General features: G+C 33.1%; 1 protein-coding gene across 1 annotated transcript; it reads right to left on the bottom strand.

The window, feature by feature from the left end:
- Positions 1-6275: 6275 nt before the first annotated feature.
- LOC127808739 (CBL-interacting serine/threonine-protein kinase 12) lies at positions 6276-8152 on the bottom strand. Its single transcript, XM_052347322.1, has 2 exons — positions 7674-8152; positions 6276-7550 (listed from the first exon to the last, which is right to left on the bottom strand). Exons 1-2 carry the CDS (start codon positions 8008-8010, stop codon positions 6472-6474), a joined length of 1416 nt encoding a protein of 471 aa, XP_052203282.1. The 5' UTR covers positions 8011-8152; the 3' UTR covers positions 6276-6471.
- Between the last annotated feature and the right edge of the window lie 9335 nt (positions 8153-17487).

Here is a 17487-nt window from a genome sequence, read left to right as displayed (position 1 = left end):
GGTGAATATATATATATATATATTATATATATTGTATGGTTCATATATATTCATAAATATGTTGCCTTGAAGTCCTCATTCATAATCTATCTATATCTATACTAACACTTTCAGTATTTCATTTTTTTTTTAATTTTATAGTAATAAGTGAATATTTTAAATTTTTCCTGAATTAGGATAAAATTTTTGTAATTTTGTGGTGATGTTTAAATTTTTAAATTATTTATAATTTAATCATTATTATTTTATTGATTAACTATATGTATATTATTTGAATATAACTAGTTACATGCATTGAATCTATTTAATCTAATCTAATAGCATTATTAAATCTAATAATTTTTTATTTTACTTGAACGTTACATATCGAACACTACAACAAAAATGATTTATTGAGACATCTTTTTTAGGGCATTTTTTAGAAAGTGTCATCTAAAATACCATTTTAAGGCACAATCTAAAAAAGTACCTCAATACAATAACTTTAATGAGGCACAACAATTAAGTGCCTTATAAAATATCATTTTAAGGTACAATTTAAAGAAGTGTCACGATAAAATAATTCTAATGAGGCACAACAATGAAATGCCTTAATAGACAAATATAAATGTCTTAATAGATAAATCTAATAGGACATAATTTTTGAAATGCCCCATTAAAATAATTCTAACAAGACACTCTAATGAAGTGCCCTAATAGAATAATTCTAATGAAACTTAGATATACTATAAAATAAACATATGCACATATATTAATAAGATGATGTGTAGATTAGGTGGTCACGTGTGTGCAAGAAGAAGAAAAGGTTCAAGATTCAAGCTGAGGGAGAAGTAAGTTAGAGTTAAGAAAAGGTCTTATGAGGGATATGAAAAATAAATTTATAGTGATTTTTGAGGTATTTTTAAGTATCGCAACAAATTTAAATTTATAGTTATTTTTGAGGCATTTGTAAATGCCTCAATACGTTTTGGGGGCATAATTACACGTGGCATTTTTATTAATGCCCTAATAGTTAACATGCCCCAATAAACTATCTATTAAGGTATTTTTAAATGCTTCTTAATTCAAAATTTATTGTAGTGAAAGTAACATTTTATATTCATAAATATTTATTACTATTAAAGTAACTTATACTCATATAACCATTTGAAAGATTGATACAAAATATGTCACATGTTTAATTAGTTGCACCTCTCTCATAATATTCTCAAGCCTAAACTTTTGTGACTATTAATTTTATTTCTTTTAGACAGTTTTTCCTCCAATTTATTTGATTTCTTAGTGTAGAATAACCATATACAAATAACAAACATGTATTCATTCCGGCCATCATCTGTTAATAACAAAACTGGGGTCATTCAAATCATGCATAAGAATGACCAATCGCTGTAAATATAGGTAACAATATTATCATCTGCATAAACCCATAACATTTGAAATTTAGCCTAACTCATTTGTTCTATTATTTTCCTTTAGTTTTTATTCTACAATCTTCTTGGCCTATCTAATGGTTGTGTTTCGTTATTTTTTTTAAAAAAATACATAAATAATTATTTAATTAAAATTTAGCCTAACTGATTTGTGTTATACGGTTACGATTTGCATATAAGATGAAAATGAAGAGTTGTCCGAGTAAACAAGCTGAAGTCGTTGCAAATGCAAGGAAGAATAGAACAATTAATGGTTATGAAACTGAGAAGATATTATAAAATTATTTTTTCCATTAGTCTTAAATATCCGTATATTGATAGAAAGAATTATATATATAGATTTCTATGTACCAAAAGAAGAAATTCAGGCGTGCTAGCATGGATAGGAAACTGATATTAGTTGCTAATTAATTAGAGGGAGAAATTCAATGCATTAATCTCTAATATGTACAAATGCCAAGGAAACAAATGTGGGTTCCTGAAGAAGTGCACAATTAAAGACTCCAAATTGAAAAACCTCTAAACTCTCCGGTTGTATTAGATTTGCCCATTAGTGTTTGGTTGTTTCAATGGTATTCGAAAGATACATATTCATATTTGTCTCAAATTGATAAGAATTGTTTATTGAATTTAGATTTACCAAACATTCTATTTAATTTCACACATAACTAAAATAACAATAGTACTAAAACAACAATGATATTATACTAAAAACAAATTGTTAAAAAAAAAACACATATAATTATAATTATATTAGGTTCATTTTATGTTTATTAAAGACTTTTTTGAATTGAAAGTATACTATTTATTTTTACAAACTTAATTCAAATCTTACAAAAAAAAAAAAATTAAACAGATCATCTAACGATGATACTAAAATTTAAAAAATTATATATTATACAAAAAAAATATCAAATAACAAGAATAAAACAATAGAAAATATTTTACACGAATGTACAAAGCTAAAAAAATCTATAATATATTCCAAGTAAAAATAGATTCCAAAAAAATAAAAAATTAATACTAACAATATTAATAAAAAATATAATTCAAATATTACTATTATTTATTTACAAGAAATAATGCCACCTAATTCTATTATAAACTAATTGCATAGTTATTGAAACTCATTGCCTCCTTGAGAGACAAATGAGGGAGAGGGAGAGAGAGAGACTGGTGCAATATTTTAAGTGATCATATTATTATTTTTTAAGTTATATAATATATATAAAATAATAAAAATATCTCTCATACCACCTCACCATTTTAGGTGAGGGATAGTAGTTTAATTATGTGTCTCATTATCTTGATGAGGAGTATTTTTATTATTTTATATATATATATATATTATGTATGCTAAAATATAGCACCTGGAGCACCAATAGCACTTTCCTATTCTAAATGATTTTGATCCTTTTGTCATCTATCTTTGGTTTTGTTCTTTTTATTTTTTCCTCAATGTTGTCTTAAGGTGTATTTAAGTTGGGTATTTCAGGGAATGATTTGGAACTCAATATTTTAAATTTTCTTCTTTTTTTTTTTTGGGGGGGCGGGGGGGGGGGGGTATGGACGCATTTTATATATCCAAGGTATTTGAACAGCAACAAGGGAATTTTAATTTAGACTTATTTATTAGTCTACCTCGATCGGAAGAGATCTATTTTACATCAATAAAAATAATTAAATAAATATACAAATAGCCTTCCGTGAATGTTACTCCTCTTGTTTGTGATTAATTAATTAATAGATCTAATTATGTTTTTCTTTTTGATGTTTTATTGTGTAATTAATTTCATTCATTTCACACCCACACCTAGTTAAAATTAAGATTAAATTTACTTTACACACACACACACACACACACGCACTATATATTCTTAAACTAAGTTTTATAAAATTAACAAAATTTTGGTAAATATCTAACTAATTAAGCATGGAAAAAAGCCAATAAATTAATAGACAGAGACATAGCTAAATTCTATTACTGTACGTAGGCAAACTTTTTGGGAATGAGACATACCCCACTCCAGAAAGAAATATATATAGACTAAAACTTCTAATAAGGACATTAATTCATTTTATTATTGGTCCCTTTTGACCCCGTCACCGGCCCCCTCCCCCCACTCCACCTAATCTAATCAAATCTATATTAATATTTAATTTCCACAACATATTTGGAGTTTTTGTTAACTATTAGTCTCAAGAAATAATAGATTTTTAAATTAAATTGCATGCGCATGCATGCATGCAAATGCAAATGGAATGATTCAACAGCCTTCACAATCAAAAATTAATTAATTAATGTTCCAGCAAGCATATTCCCGAAACAGACAAAATCTAGTTTGGTATCCCACCACGCAAGTTGTGATCACTATGTTTTCATCATGACTTATTATTATTTATGGGATTCAACGAAACAAAACAAAATAAAATAAAAAAATTGTCCAAATTAAGGGACCATATCATCGTGTACAAATTAATCATGGAAGGCCTATTTATTTATTATGTAATAACAGCTTGCAAAATTAAATTTATTTCTGTAACGAAAAAAGTGTGCTTTTTTTAATCACGAGACAGCAAAACCATGAACTATAGCTAGCTAGGCCTTCTAATTGTTTTTCTTTTGGTTGTTGGCAGGCTGACTTTTATTTGGAGATATGAAGGTGGAATTTAATACGCAAGTGTATAGGTTGACTAGTACTGATTAGTGAACACATACCATATGTAAGATCTCTCTCTCTCTCTCTCTCTCTATATATATATGTATGTTTACTACTTATATATGGTATGTTCACTAAGTCAACTAATAACACAAAAGAAATCACAACAAAGAGTTGATTACACGACGACCCACCCAATTACAGTAAATGATTTAAAATTTGGGAAAATAACGAAAACAATTGACAATTATATTAGTATAATTTTATTCCACGAGACAGATGGCGATGCCTATCATTTTTAATTTATAGTTAGGTTGTACTTTTCATCTCTTTTTTTATTTTTTATTGACATAAACATTTTTTAATTATTTTTTAACTTTTTGTTAGTATCAGTATATATATATATATATATATTTGGAAGAAGTTATCTCCCCTCATATTTGTCTTTTTTCTCTTCGTAATATTAATTATCGATTAATTGTAGCTAAGCATGGAGTATGAATAGAAATTTCTATAATTTTTTTGTATGAAATAAAGATAACTAATTAAGTATTTAATAATAATTTTTTTTTTTGACATACTTATTACTACATCACATCAACATCAACAGCGAAACTAAAGCACGGCTCTACCACCGATTACGTAATCTTCCTAAGAAATACACAAATGGAGGAGAAATTATGGCACTACCTCTAATGTGCTTAGAGTAATTAATTTTTATTTTTATTTTTATTCAAAAAGATCATAACTTCTATGTTACTTTTCTCATTTTGTTATTATTACATCCCCTTATTCCAAATTCTCTTTTAAACAAAGTATTAAACTTGTTTGATGACATCACCGAAAAAGATTTTTAATTTTTTTATCTTTAATTTTTTTAAAATTTTTAGTTTTTTAGAAAATTTTAAAAATTACATTCAAATATTAGAAATACATAATACAATTTCTAATTTGAAAAAAAAGGAATTATATATTTAAAAAAGATAAAAGAGAGATTTGAAAAACTTGTATAATTTGTGTAAGAGAAAAAGGATAGAGATGATTAAAGAATAATTTTGTCACGATTTCAAGTCTCCAAATACTGAGGAAAATTGTGAAGAATTTCAATTTCTAAATCTATATTTTTATTTGAAACATTTTTACATTTAAACAAGTTTTTTTGTTTTTTGTAGAATAATTTTGAAAAAAAAAATAACAACAAAATGGCTTCTTGTTGCATCATTTTCATACAAGTAGTATGCTCAAGATACTAACCAACCACTCCAAGGACTCGTATTTATGAAATTTAAAGCTATACAACTAAAGAATCAACTAAATTTTGTACTACAATGATGAGAAATCCTTCATCCACCAGTCTCCTATTTGTATCAGCACCATTCAGGTTTAACAGTCAAATGGGTATGTCCGGTAGTTGAATTGAATGCTCTATATCCAACAGGTCCCAACTGTTAGAACTTAGAATAAACAGGAGGAAATGTAGAATAAGGACCAAGTTAACATATGACAACAAAGACCTACCTCCAATCCGTTAAAGAGTGCTATTATCCACAAAAACATGAGCACAACTCCTATTATATAGTAGCTGACGTTTCTATTCCCCCTTATCCTCTGAGGTGCCCCTTTTCTTACCACTAGCTCCTACCCAACTTGAGAGATGAAGCTGACTTTGTCTACAAAGTTGGCTGAGGCTCCAAATTTCAATAATTCACATATATGCCAAACTCTTATCTTGCACTCCGAATTATAAAAGCAGTTTGTTTTTCATAAAAAGTAAAGGAAAGATAGCTTACAAATGAGACTTTCTTTCAACTCTCGCAAAGCAGAGTTTTGTGCACTAAATCAATTTTTATTATATCAGTTAATTATGTGTGGATCCATTGAATGGTAAAATCAAACAATAATGGTAACTAGTTTTACATTGTCAAAATAATCAAAACTTTTTATTTCTCCCATAGTTCCATTAGCATCACTGCTTTAGCAGACAACACCCAAGTTTCTTGCAGCTGGGAAGATCCTAATTTGCTTTAAGGAGACCACGGGCTTCCGTTAATTAGTACTAAATTTCTTCATAAAAGCAAAAGCCAAAATCTTAAAATGCAGCTCTGTGTTTCATTTCTTCAGCATATATAGGAGGAACCAAACTCACCCGCCGAGAAGGCAGGACAGGGAAAGGTACAATCACGTGTGTTCATATAACCCGAAATAATCACATCATTAAACAAGAACAACAGACGATACAAATTTGGCAAAGCAGCTACTGCTAAAGCTTGGCCTGGGTATTTCAGCAAGATGAGTCAACAAAAACAAACAGTAATTATACAGAAGCATGACAAAAGAAAAATTAGAGAAATCATACCATTGTCTCTTCTTCTTCTTCTATTTTATTCTGTATCCGAGAGCAAATTTGGAGAATCTGGTGACGAATTGAGAGCATCTAAAGGCAAATGGGGAGCTATAGATTCATCTGTGGTGAGATTTTGCAGACCAGGCTTCAATTCGCGGTTGTAGATATCCTCGTACTCCCGTCTATCTCCTCCTTTCTTCTTCACTTCCACCACCCTTAATGTGGGCGTTAATTCAAATATCTCAGCTGCAATCGTCAATGGCCCTTTCACCCCCTCTCTAGACCCCTCCAAACTCACTCTGCAATCCTTTTTCCTCACTGTAAAGCTCACAACCTTGGCAATGTCCTCCAATTTCGATATGATCTTCCCCACCGGCGCGCCGGAAACGAACCTCGCCCCTTCCCCCTCATCGTCGAACAGCCCCGACAGATCAAATCCGGGCGAAAACGATATGATATCAAACGCATTCAAGCTTACCGGCCTGGGCAAACTGGCCAGTTTCCTCCGAGACTCGAGCTCCGATTCCGACTCGGACATCGACTGATCAGACTCGGACTCCTCCCCGTCCTGGACACTACACAATTTGTCGTCCTCGATATAGAATTTCACGTGCTTGAAGCCCTTCTTGAACCACCTTTTGCTCATTATTTCCGGGATTGTGATCCGAGTCTCGGGGTTTGCATCAAGGAGGCGAGTCAGCAACCGAGTTAACTCCGGCGAGAACCACCTCGGACACCGGAACTCGCCTTTGTAGATTTTCTTATACATTGCCATGACGTTTTGGTCGTGAAATGGCAAGTATCCAGCCATCAGAACAAAGAGAATCACGCCACAAGACCATATATCAACCTTCGCGGCGTTGTAGCCCTTCTGTGCCAAAACCTCCGGCGCAACGTACGCCGGAGTGCCGCAGAAGGTGTGGAAAAGGCCGTCCTGCCTCATCTGATCCGAGACGGCGCTGAGTCCGAAATCGGAGACCTTAAGGTCGCCGTTCTCGTCCAACAAGAGGTTTTCCGGCTTCAAATCGCGGTGGTAGACGCCGCGGGCATGGCAGAACGCCACGGCGGAGACGAGCTGCTGGAAGTACTTCCTCGCCACCTCCTCCTTGAGCCGGCCTGTTAACATTAGAATAAGATCAAATTTGAATTAGAATTATCTCTGTTCTAAATATAAATACTTACTGTAAACAACTATAAAAATTCATTCGGAGCAATCCACAGTCTATTGTTTGTTCTAACCTTTCGCGACCTTATTGAAGAGCTCGCCGCCTTTCACGTACTCCATGACGAAGAATATCTTGGTTTTGGTAGCCATGACTTCGAACAGCTGCACGATGTTCGGGTGGCGAACTCGCCTGAGAATGGAGATCTCGCGCTTGATGTGTGCTATCAGGCCGCCTTTCAGGATCTTCTCCTTGTCGATGATCTTAATTGCGACGCTCTCGAACGTCTTGACGTTTCGCGCGTAGTAGACCTTGGCGAAGCTGCCGTGGCCGAGGAGTTTTCCGATTTCGTAGCGGCCGAGCAGTAGCGCCTGGGCGTCCTTCTTGGTGGTGGAAGTTGTGGTTTCCGCCATTTCCTCGGAGGATTTGAATCTGAGTTCACCGGAAAAACACTAATTTTGAAAATGAGAGTTTGATTTCGCCATCGGAAGTCTGGTTTATGAGCTCTCTTTGCTGTCTTGTGTTCGTTCTGTGCAGCGTATAGACTTCAAGAAAGTGCGGAATTTGAACTTATAGAGGCGGTGGGGGGATGACGGATTGTTAACGGCGGAGGTGTCATGCTTAACGGCTGGCAGATGGAACTGTACGGGGCAACGTCCGTGGCTTTAACGGCTATATTATATATTCCGTTAAGAGAAAGCAATCACGTGCGCAAGCGATCGCGCGTGGGGAAAAGCAAAGAATTTGGAGAAAATAATTCATTTATTTTTTTTGTCTCGTTATTCGTCGCTTCCAATGTCGGCCTCTAAAATTGAGGAAAATCTGGTACCTCGAAATTTAAATAACCTTTTAAATTTAAATCCATAATTATACTTTATTATATGCAAAATAATACCAAAAATAGCTTTGCTGTAAAACATTCGAATGTTCAAGAAATAATCAAACGTGTGACCATTACACACCACACAATTTGTTCCTCTTTTTCTCGTTTTTAATTTTATTCAATTGTCTGCGATGCACTCACTGGTCAATGCCACTACTACTTATGGGTCGTTTTTATTTATTAAATTCATAATTTATATGATTGAGACATTACATAAAATTTAAGATTCGATAATAAAATCACAATAGTTTCACCGCCAGAGTCATTCACACGAGCTATTGACTTGATAATATGTGTTCAATTTTTTTCAAATAAAAAGAAAATTAGTAACAAAAGAGAGTTACGTCAGATCGATTTAGGATCCTAAAATTCTTATATTTCCTAATATTAGTCGTGTTACAACATAATAATCATCGACATAAATAATTTGAGAGAAGGGACAATATATCAACCCTCTTCAAGGTCGCACATATTTATTACTCACACTATGCAATAGGGGGAGGGGATCCAATGACGAGGAGGGGACCTATCAAACTAAAACAATAGCAAATAGTCTCCCATGACTATGGCATACTAGTAAAATATTTGGAGTTTAACGTATATTATCGGGATTCGAATCAATGCAACGATTTTAAAGATAGAATTATTACTAAAAAATAATATTTAATTAGAAAGTAATAATAAGTTTGAAAGATAAATCTCACATGAATAGTCTCAAATATTCATATTATGATCGCATCCGAATTTATCTAGGAACTACATTAGAAAAAAAAGTCATTCATCCTTAAAAATTAATCGGGCAAACTCGGACACTTCATGTAAATAGAAAAAAAAGGAACAATAGCAAACAATATTGATTGGCTAGTCCACCCACGAATCAAATGGATACCACCACGTTCGTAGTTGTATGTTTGCAAACTTGCCCCCACGTAGGCCAGTTTGGAGTTGGAGTGGTGGAGACGCAAAAGCAATTAATACAGCTTATTAAATTGCGTCGACCGTATGATGCCGTGGAAATTCTATCAATTATCATCATCGTCGTCGGATTTAGAACAAGGTCAATATTGGGGCGAAGCAGATGAGATCGCGATCCGGATGTAGAGCCGGTGTCCGGTGACGGTGGTGAATCCGGTGATGGTCAGCCGAATGGGCGGTCCAGATTCGGATACACGTAAAGGTAGATGACACCGGAAGCAAACTGCTATCCACGCTCCGATTTTGGTACCTGCAGTCCACGTGCAATACCCCAATGGCTGCTGGCAAGTCAGTAGAACTAGGAAGAAGATTATGGGATAAGAATTCAATTATTTAGCACTGAAGCTCATAGCCAATCAATATTGTTTGCTAGTTACTCAACGTTAATTAAAACTGGTAATTAATGGTTAGTTAGCCAAAACAAAATGTAGTTATGGCGATACATTATTATTAGTATTATGGGTATTAAAAAAGATAAGTGTAATCTTAAAGAATTACACTATAGAGTCTTAAAATATTCAAATAGTTGAGATATTTGCGTATACACACATACGTATGATTTAAAGGGTGAGGATAATGTTAGAAAATCTAAAAAAGAAAAAGAAACCAAGTGGGGAGTCAAAGCTTTCCATTTTTATTACATTTTCTTCCTTGTTTTGGAAAAAAAAAAGGGAAGAAAATAATTGAAAAGAATGTTTCAATTATAATAACTAAAGCATAATAATGTTAATAATTGGGAAAGTTATGCTTGAGAGTGTTGACTATTCTTATTTTTCGTAAAAGCAAGTTTCATCAATGACTACTTTCTATAAGTAAATAAATAAAAAATTTGCAAATTCTTGGCTTTGAATATTTATTAGTCACTTTCTTTAGATAATTACACCCCCACCCCCCCCCCTAGTCACTTTCTTTAGATAATTACACCCCCACCCCCCCCCCCCCCCCCCCCCAAAAAAAAAAAAATCAAATAGGATGGGTTGTTTTGTTTCTTAGTAAAAAATGGATGATATTAGCCAAGTCCCGATATATTGCCCAGGCTAGCAAAGGTGGGGCCTGTGATCACGCTCATGCTCATCCTTTCAATGTTATTCGATACGAATAATATAATATTTTTTTACAATAACCACCCTCATAGATGTTGCATTAGGCCACAAAAGAAGAATTATTAGAAATTTGGAATCGCTGATCCATTTGTAACAGAACATTGTAAAAATATAAAAATACCAATTTTCTTTTTGGTGCTAAGAATTAACTTTACAAATTACATGAAAGATAAATGTTCATATATAAGGATAAAATTATTAAAGTCCTATCAACGTTCGAAATTGATCGACTGTGATTTGTCGGCTCGCACTGGTATAATGAAATTGAGAGGGAGAGAATGAACTATTTGGTCCGGTTTGTCGACTCGCCAACCGGCCCCTGCAAGATACTCTGATACTCAAGTCAGTAAATGAGTAAGTAAGAATGCAAAGTATTAACAAGTTAGCAAGGAAAAGCATACCATGGCTCTCACAAAAACTGGCCGATATATAAGAGGGGATGAGATCTCCTTCAGCTTAGGTTATACGTCTATAAGTGATGAGACAGAATAAACGGCGCCGACGGGAACGCCCATGCAGTAGCAAGGCGTCGATGGGACCCTCATTAATATGAATGAGATCCGTCATTAATGAGGATGGAATCTAAGGTGAATGCGCGAAAATCCAGACGCAACTATAATAATGATGTTGTAAGGAGCCAGAATGGGACTGACATAGGCCGAGAGAATGGGGTCAAATTGGGCCTGAATGACTCAATTGGGGCGACCCCTAGTTCGCTTATATTCTCTAGAAAAATGACCCTCTCGTCGTGCAAGTTGATCAGCTAGGCCGACAAACTTGCAAGAATTGCTGGGAGCTTGATCGAAGTGTAGTTGGAAGCTCACTCGGATAGGCTGGCGAACTAGGGGTATTTCTGGGAGCTTGCTTTGACCTGCGATCTAAGCTTGGGCTTTGGCAATGTATGAGCTCTTTTCGGCGAACTCAACTCCAGATCGACTGGACCCTATGCAATTGGGCCAGCCCACTGCTTCGAGTCCAACCCGTAAGGAGTAGAACAAGAAATACTCGTAACAAGTCCTATATTCATTTATCAAAAAAAACCAAATTACTTATTCTAATTATTATTATATATATATATCCTTCAAGTAAAGATTTAAAACAAGAATTAAAAATAAGCTTATTCATCTTATGTAATAAGTCATATTAAACATGAAAGTCCAATAAACAAGTTAAAAATCAAATTTGACAATTTTTATTTTATTTTTTTCTTACGTATACGTTGTTGCCTAAATATAACAATAAATTTCTTTGTGTAAGAGAGTGTTACGATCAAGATATGTGAGTGACGTATGAGGAGCAAATGACTTGCAAGGACGAGTCAAAGACCAAGAGACATGCAAGGAAGAAATCAATTACGAGCACGAGTGACCTCTAATACAGGCCCTCCAATACTAAGTCAATTTTCAAATGAATATTTATATAGAATGCAAAAAACAAATAGAGTTGTAGAGTTGTGAGTGTATTTTTGCCAAAAGAAGAGTTTCCCATTTATAGAGAGAAAAGACTTAGAGATGAATGGAGAGCCACAATGTTCAATGAGCATTTTAGTATCTCTTCCGAATTTGTAAGTAAGCATATCAGAGATAAGTTTGACTCGATCTTCTGAGTCTCTATGCCATACACTAAAAAAAAAAAAATGATTTTTAGAGAGGGATTTTTTTTCTATCTCTAATATAGATGGATTTAGAAAAAGGTTTTAGAAATGAAAAATACCCATATCTGATTTAGAGAATGAATCAAAGACGAATTTTTTATGTCTCTAAAGGGGAAGAGTAATTGTCAACCTATCTTGGAGACTTTTCCCAAAGTTCTTCCTTAATACCAGTCTTTTCTATCACATGGATTTTCTTTTTTCTTTTTTTACCTAAAATTGCGTATTCTAGTGTTGTAAATTGGTAGTGTTATGAGAGTTATTGGCACCCTTGTTAATAAATTGGAAAACATCTCTAGTCTTTGAAGCCTTGTTCAAGTGTCTCAGACAACCCTAAGATGATTAATGAATTTGGATGTTGAGAATATGTGTCATTTGATGATAACTTAATCTCGATTACCTTTCAAGAGATAGAGACATAATATTGATATGGTAATCTCATTTGTGGAGTTCTTTGCCTATTCCTCTATTTGGAGCTTCCTCAACTTGGCTAAATAAGCTTTAGGTCTTTTGTTTTAAATGCCATAAGATGATTTTATCTTTCATTTCTTCTTGTGTCATTCGTTTCTTGAGTTAGGGTTTGCTCCCCAATCATTTGGAATGACTTTGCTCTATCGAAACATTCTTGTAATTTGTACTATTGGAGGTTCCTTAGATCATATTTGTGTATTTTCTCACTTTTAATGCTAGGTTTGCCATAAATCGTTCTTGCGCTTTTGCGTTTCAACTTTCTATGTCATTTTTACCCTTTATGCACTTTTGATTCTAGGTTTGTGCCCTTGTTTCTATGCATATGATCATATTAGTAACTCACATGGTATATAAATTGTTGCAATTTAGCTTTTGTATTATAAATTCTTTAAAATTTTTAACACTTACACTTTGTTTTTTTTTAAGAAAATGGGTATTATGCTCGCTTCTCAACCCTTTGTGGATGATGGATTCTTGATCATTCTCACATTCTTGCATTTTCGACTTTAATTTGATTATATGCATCATGCTCGTATTTATTGTTTTCTTTTCTAGATTATCCTAGATTATTCTTATACTTTTGTATTTTTAGATCGTGAATCTCCTACTTTTAAGTCTTTGGCAAACATCTTAGGCTTTTTGGATTGGTCCTCGGTCTTGGTCCCTCGATGACTTTATGTAACTGTGACTTGTTTATGTGGACTTTTTATTCTAATATGCTGCTTTTGGGTCTTTTTTTTTGAGTTTGGGTATATCCTTAAACATAGACCCACTTTATTAGATACAACAATATATATATAATAAAATAAATATCTTTAACACATTACATAAATAATAGGGCGACAATATTTAACTTTAATTAAGGTAATTTTAAAAATATGATGAATATTATATTTATTTATAATCAACATATAAAATTGTACGTGTGGGGAAGGTAACATGTGGCAATTTTGATCAGCCATATATAATATGAAAAAATAGTCACATTAACATTTTTTGAAAAATAAAAATTATTATCTGATAAGGCCCATTGCACCTAACAATAAATAGGAAGCAATATTTTTGACAATTCCAGTCAAGATAGTGTATTTTTGTGACATTTGTTAAGATAAGTCAGGATATGTTATATTAAAAGAAATATTTTTATATAAAGTAACCTATGTTTATATTATTTAATGATATTTCTTTAAAATAGTTTATCAATATAAAAAATCTTATTTTAGAGATTTGACTGTCGGAATAAATAGCGAAAATGCGTTCAAGTCCAGGCCCAAACTGCAAACTCATGGGCCTCAGCTGCAGCCCAGTTTGTGCATCACTGGCTGAGAATTTAGCGAAGGCAATTCTAATTTGTTGATTTGTGATTCAAAATCAATTGATAATTGTTTATTTGGATTTCATTTCATGTGCATTTATGTTGCATTTGATTTATATATATTATGTTAAAATGATCGGTTATTTGTGGGCCATTGATCTCCTCTTGGAAGTCCTAAATCAAGCGGCTGGAAGCAATTTCCCCCTTGTGTATAAGTTTTCTCTTAGCATTTTAATCGACATTGTTGTTACGCACACAAATAGAAACTCAAACTCAAGAGAGAAACTCTTGAATAGAAGAACTCAAAGATCAAAACTGAGATCGATGCAAGGTAAATTCTATTTCATTATCTGTAAATGTGAATCACTTGTTAGTTAGTTTGATTATTTGGGAGAGAGATTGGTAAGATTAAGTGCTAGATTGCTCGATTATTGAGCGATATACTCTGTTGTATTTATATCATTGTGATTTCTAATTTGTGAGTGATCTAGAGATTTCTAGTGAGAGTTCTTATATATTTTTGTAATAATCCATTGTTATTATCTTAGTGGATTAATTAGGGTGAACCCTTGCTGTGAGTAGAATTGTTTTGATCCGAACACATTAACGTTATGTTCATTTTTTCTGCTTTCGTTGTTTGTGTTCGTATTTTGTTTCGATGTAAATGTTAGTATTGTCATAATTTTGATTATGTGGTTTATTTAACAGAATATTAACACAATTCATAGTTAAAATTGATATACATAAATTCTTATTGAAATTTATGTAATTATATTTAATTGGCAAATGCGGCATGTTGCATGATACTTACAACTCATAATCTACGTAATTATATAGCTATATATAATTATATCCGATTAAATATTTAAAATATATCTGTTGGGCCATGTCAATTGAGCTTGGTGACTTGCGCCGAATAAGAACTATTAAAACAAGTAATTAAAGGATGAATTCATGAATTCACTCCACTATTTTACTAAAAAAATATTGTGATACATTAAATTTTTAAAATGTCCCTTTAAACAGCTATATTTTTAAAAAGTAAAATTATTAAACACGTAAGTGAGAACACAAACTAATGAGCACATGAAACATGACTATTATTATAATAGATTTATATAAATATAGGTGTATATATATATAATTAATCTATTGGAGCAACCGTAAATTTATATATGTTATGAGTATTTTTTAGATCACTTTTTATGGGTCGAAAATAGCTTAGTTAATTGGCCCAATCTTTCAAAAGCTTAGTAAGTCCCGAGTTGAGGACATCTGGACAAGCTCGCAAGTCACTTTGTCTAGTTCAATTCGCGGAATGGCCTAAGCTGTGAGATATCCCAATTAGGCTACTCAGCTTGCGCCACGAAAATATAGCGAGTTTATTAATAATGGTTAAAGAAAATGTTAACTTTCCATATTTATGGCAAACTAGATCCCTGCTAATGCGGAACCCACTCTCGATTTTGTGAAACTAATAAGGATATTTTGTCTCCATAATGTTATGCTCTTATTTTGGATTTTATTGAAATTATAAACACATCACACTATAAAATAGGGGTTAAAAGCCAATGTAAAGGAAAGAGAAAAAAAAAGAAATAAGATACTATTACTCTGCCAGAATAATCAAAGAACAACCATGAACTAAGTATTATTCTGGCCGAACTACGTAAAATTTTCTTTGAGTATAACTTGTTATTTATTTTATTTCTTTCTTTCTTTTGCACTTGTATTTATTCCCTCAGTGATGGCCAACAAATCACTGTCAACCAATTCTAGACGTCAACAATATATATACTTATATATATATATCTATAATTAATTCATTGCAACAAGGTATGGTTGTCAATAAAATTAATGACGAGAACTAGACAACGACAGGCTCAACTAGTTTGATAATAGGCTCAATAAATTCTAGCTAGTTGGATGGTGTATTAAGTATAGGAAAAAAATAAAAAAAATAAGAAAAATAAGAAACCTAAAACTCTCTTGGGTACATTTTACTTCCACTCTTTTTCTTAATTATTGTTGGTTGACGTGTTTGATAATTTTATTTTTTTTAAGTACATATACCTACCAAGACATTTTGAAAGTTGGAAATGCCAGTGTACTTTTAAAAAAAAAAAAAATACAATGATACACTTATGCATTCACCCAATAATTAAATTTCTACTCTCATGACAGATTATATAAAAAAATGAAATAAAAGCTACAATGCTAGGAAAGCACCCGAGCATGTAAACAAGTGGATTTGAGTCGACATTTGAAGGTGGCCTGGTAGGATTAGGTATTAAATCTAAACCTAAATGTTGGGTCGTCATTCCCTTTGGAATATTTGGTCTTTGGATGCAAAGGGGGTTAGGTAAAGTCAATAGTGAGATATGCATTTCATTAGCTTATGACACGTAAATTATTCTGGGACAAAAGGGAAAGAAGCTAAGCAACATGGTGTGAATGGGGCAGGTTTGATCAGCATTTGGTGATGTATGTCAAAGTGGGGATTGAGTTGCCTGCTTGCTTCCAAATCCACTGGACTTAATTACTTGTTGTCTTAAAGTTTTGATGAGCTCTGACTTGTAAGTAAAAAGAAGGAAGATTCAATTATTCTAATGCGCAATCAATCTCACTGATACTAATTATTAATCCTTCTAATTCACACTAAGTATTTAATCCTTCTAATGCAATCAATCGCAGTGATACTAATCAATCCTTGTAATTAACATAGTATTTAAACGGGCAAGATTCGTTACCTTGGACAAAGACCCATTAAAAAACTATTTTGTATATGGACCATGCTATAGTATAGGTATTTTATGGCTACACCAAAAATTACATTGTAACATTCCGTATTAAGTGATAGTTCCGTATTAAGTGATAGGACGGATCGAAACAACTTATCTTGATAGACCTATGCGAATTTCTCAAGAGTCATCCATCCTTGAGTTTTTCGCTTAACCTGGGAGTTCTCCTACAATATTTCTCATCGAACGATAGGAATGACTGAAACAATTTACTCTAACGGGTCTACGTGAATTTCTCAGGGGTCATCCATCATTAAACTTTCACATCTCAAATACGCTTCCCCCGAGAGTTCTTTGCCTGCATTCAGGCCAAAAAGTATCTACTTGATGATGTTTACTTCCTTACTTATTCTCGATATATACTACCATTCTCTATGCTCTTGGGGTATTACATTTTCCCCCCATTGAGCACATAACGTCCTCGTCATGCAACTTTATAACTGGTCTCAGTTCTCCCCTATCCAGTGTTCCTAATCCAGTATCCCCAGCTTTGGGCTAGTACACAGTCCTTAGTCCAGTACCCCCAGCCCTTGACTAGTACACGGTCCCAACACATGACCCTGGTCGACTCTGATACCACTTATAACATTTCGTATCGAGCGATAGAAAAGATCGGAACAACTTATCCTGATAGACCTACGCAAACTTTCCAGAGGGTCACTCATCACCCATCCTTGAGCTTCTCTAGCTC

This window comes from Diospyros lotus, chromosome 8 (genome assembly GCF_014633365.1).
Source record: "Diospyros lotus cultivar Yz01 chromosome 8, ASM1463336v1, whole genome shotgun sequence".
Lineage (NCBI taxonomy): Eukaryota > Viridiplantae > Streptophyta > Magnoliopsida > Ericales > Ebenaceae > Diospyros > Diospyros lotus.
The sequence above is the reverse complement of the archived record's forward strand: the minus strand, read 5'-3'. Positions and strand labels throughout refer to the sequence as shown.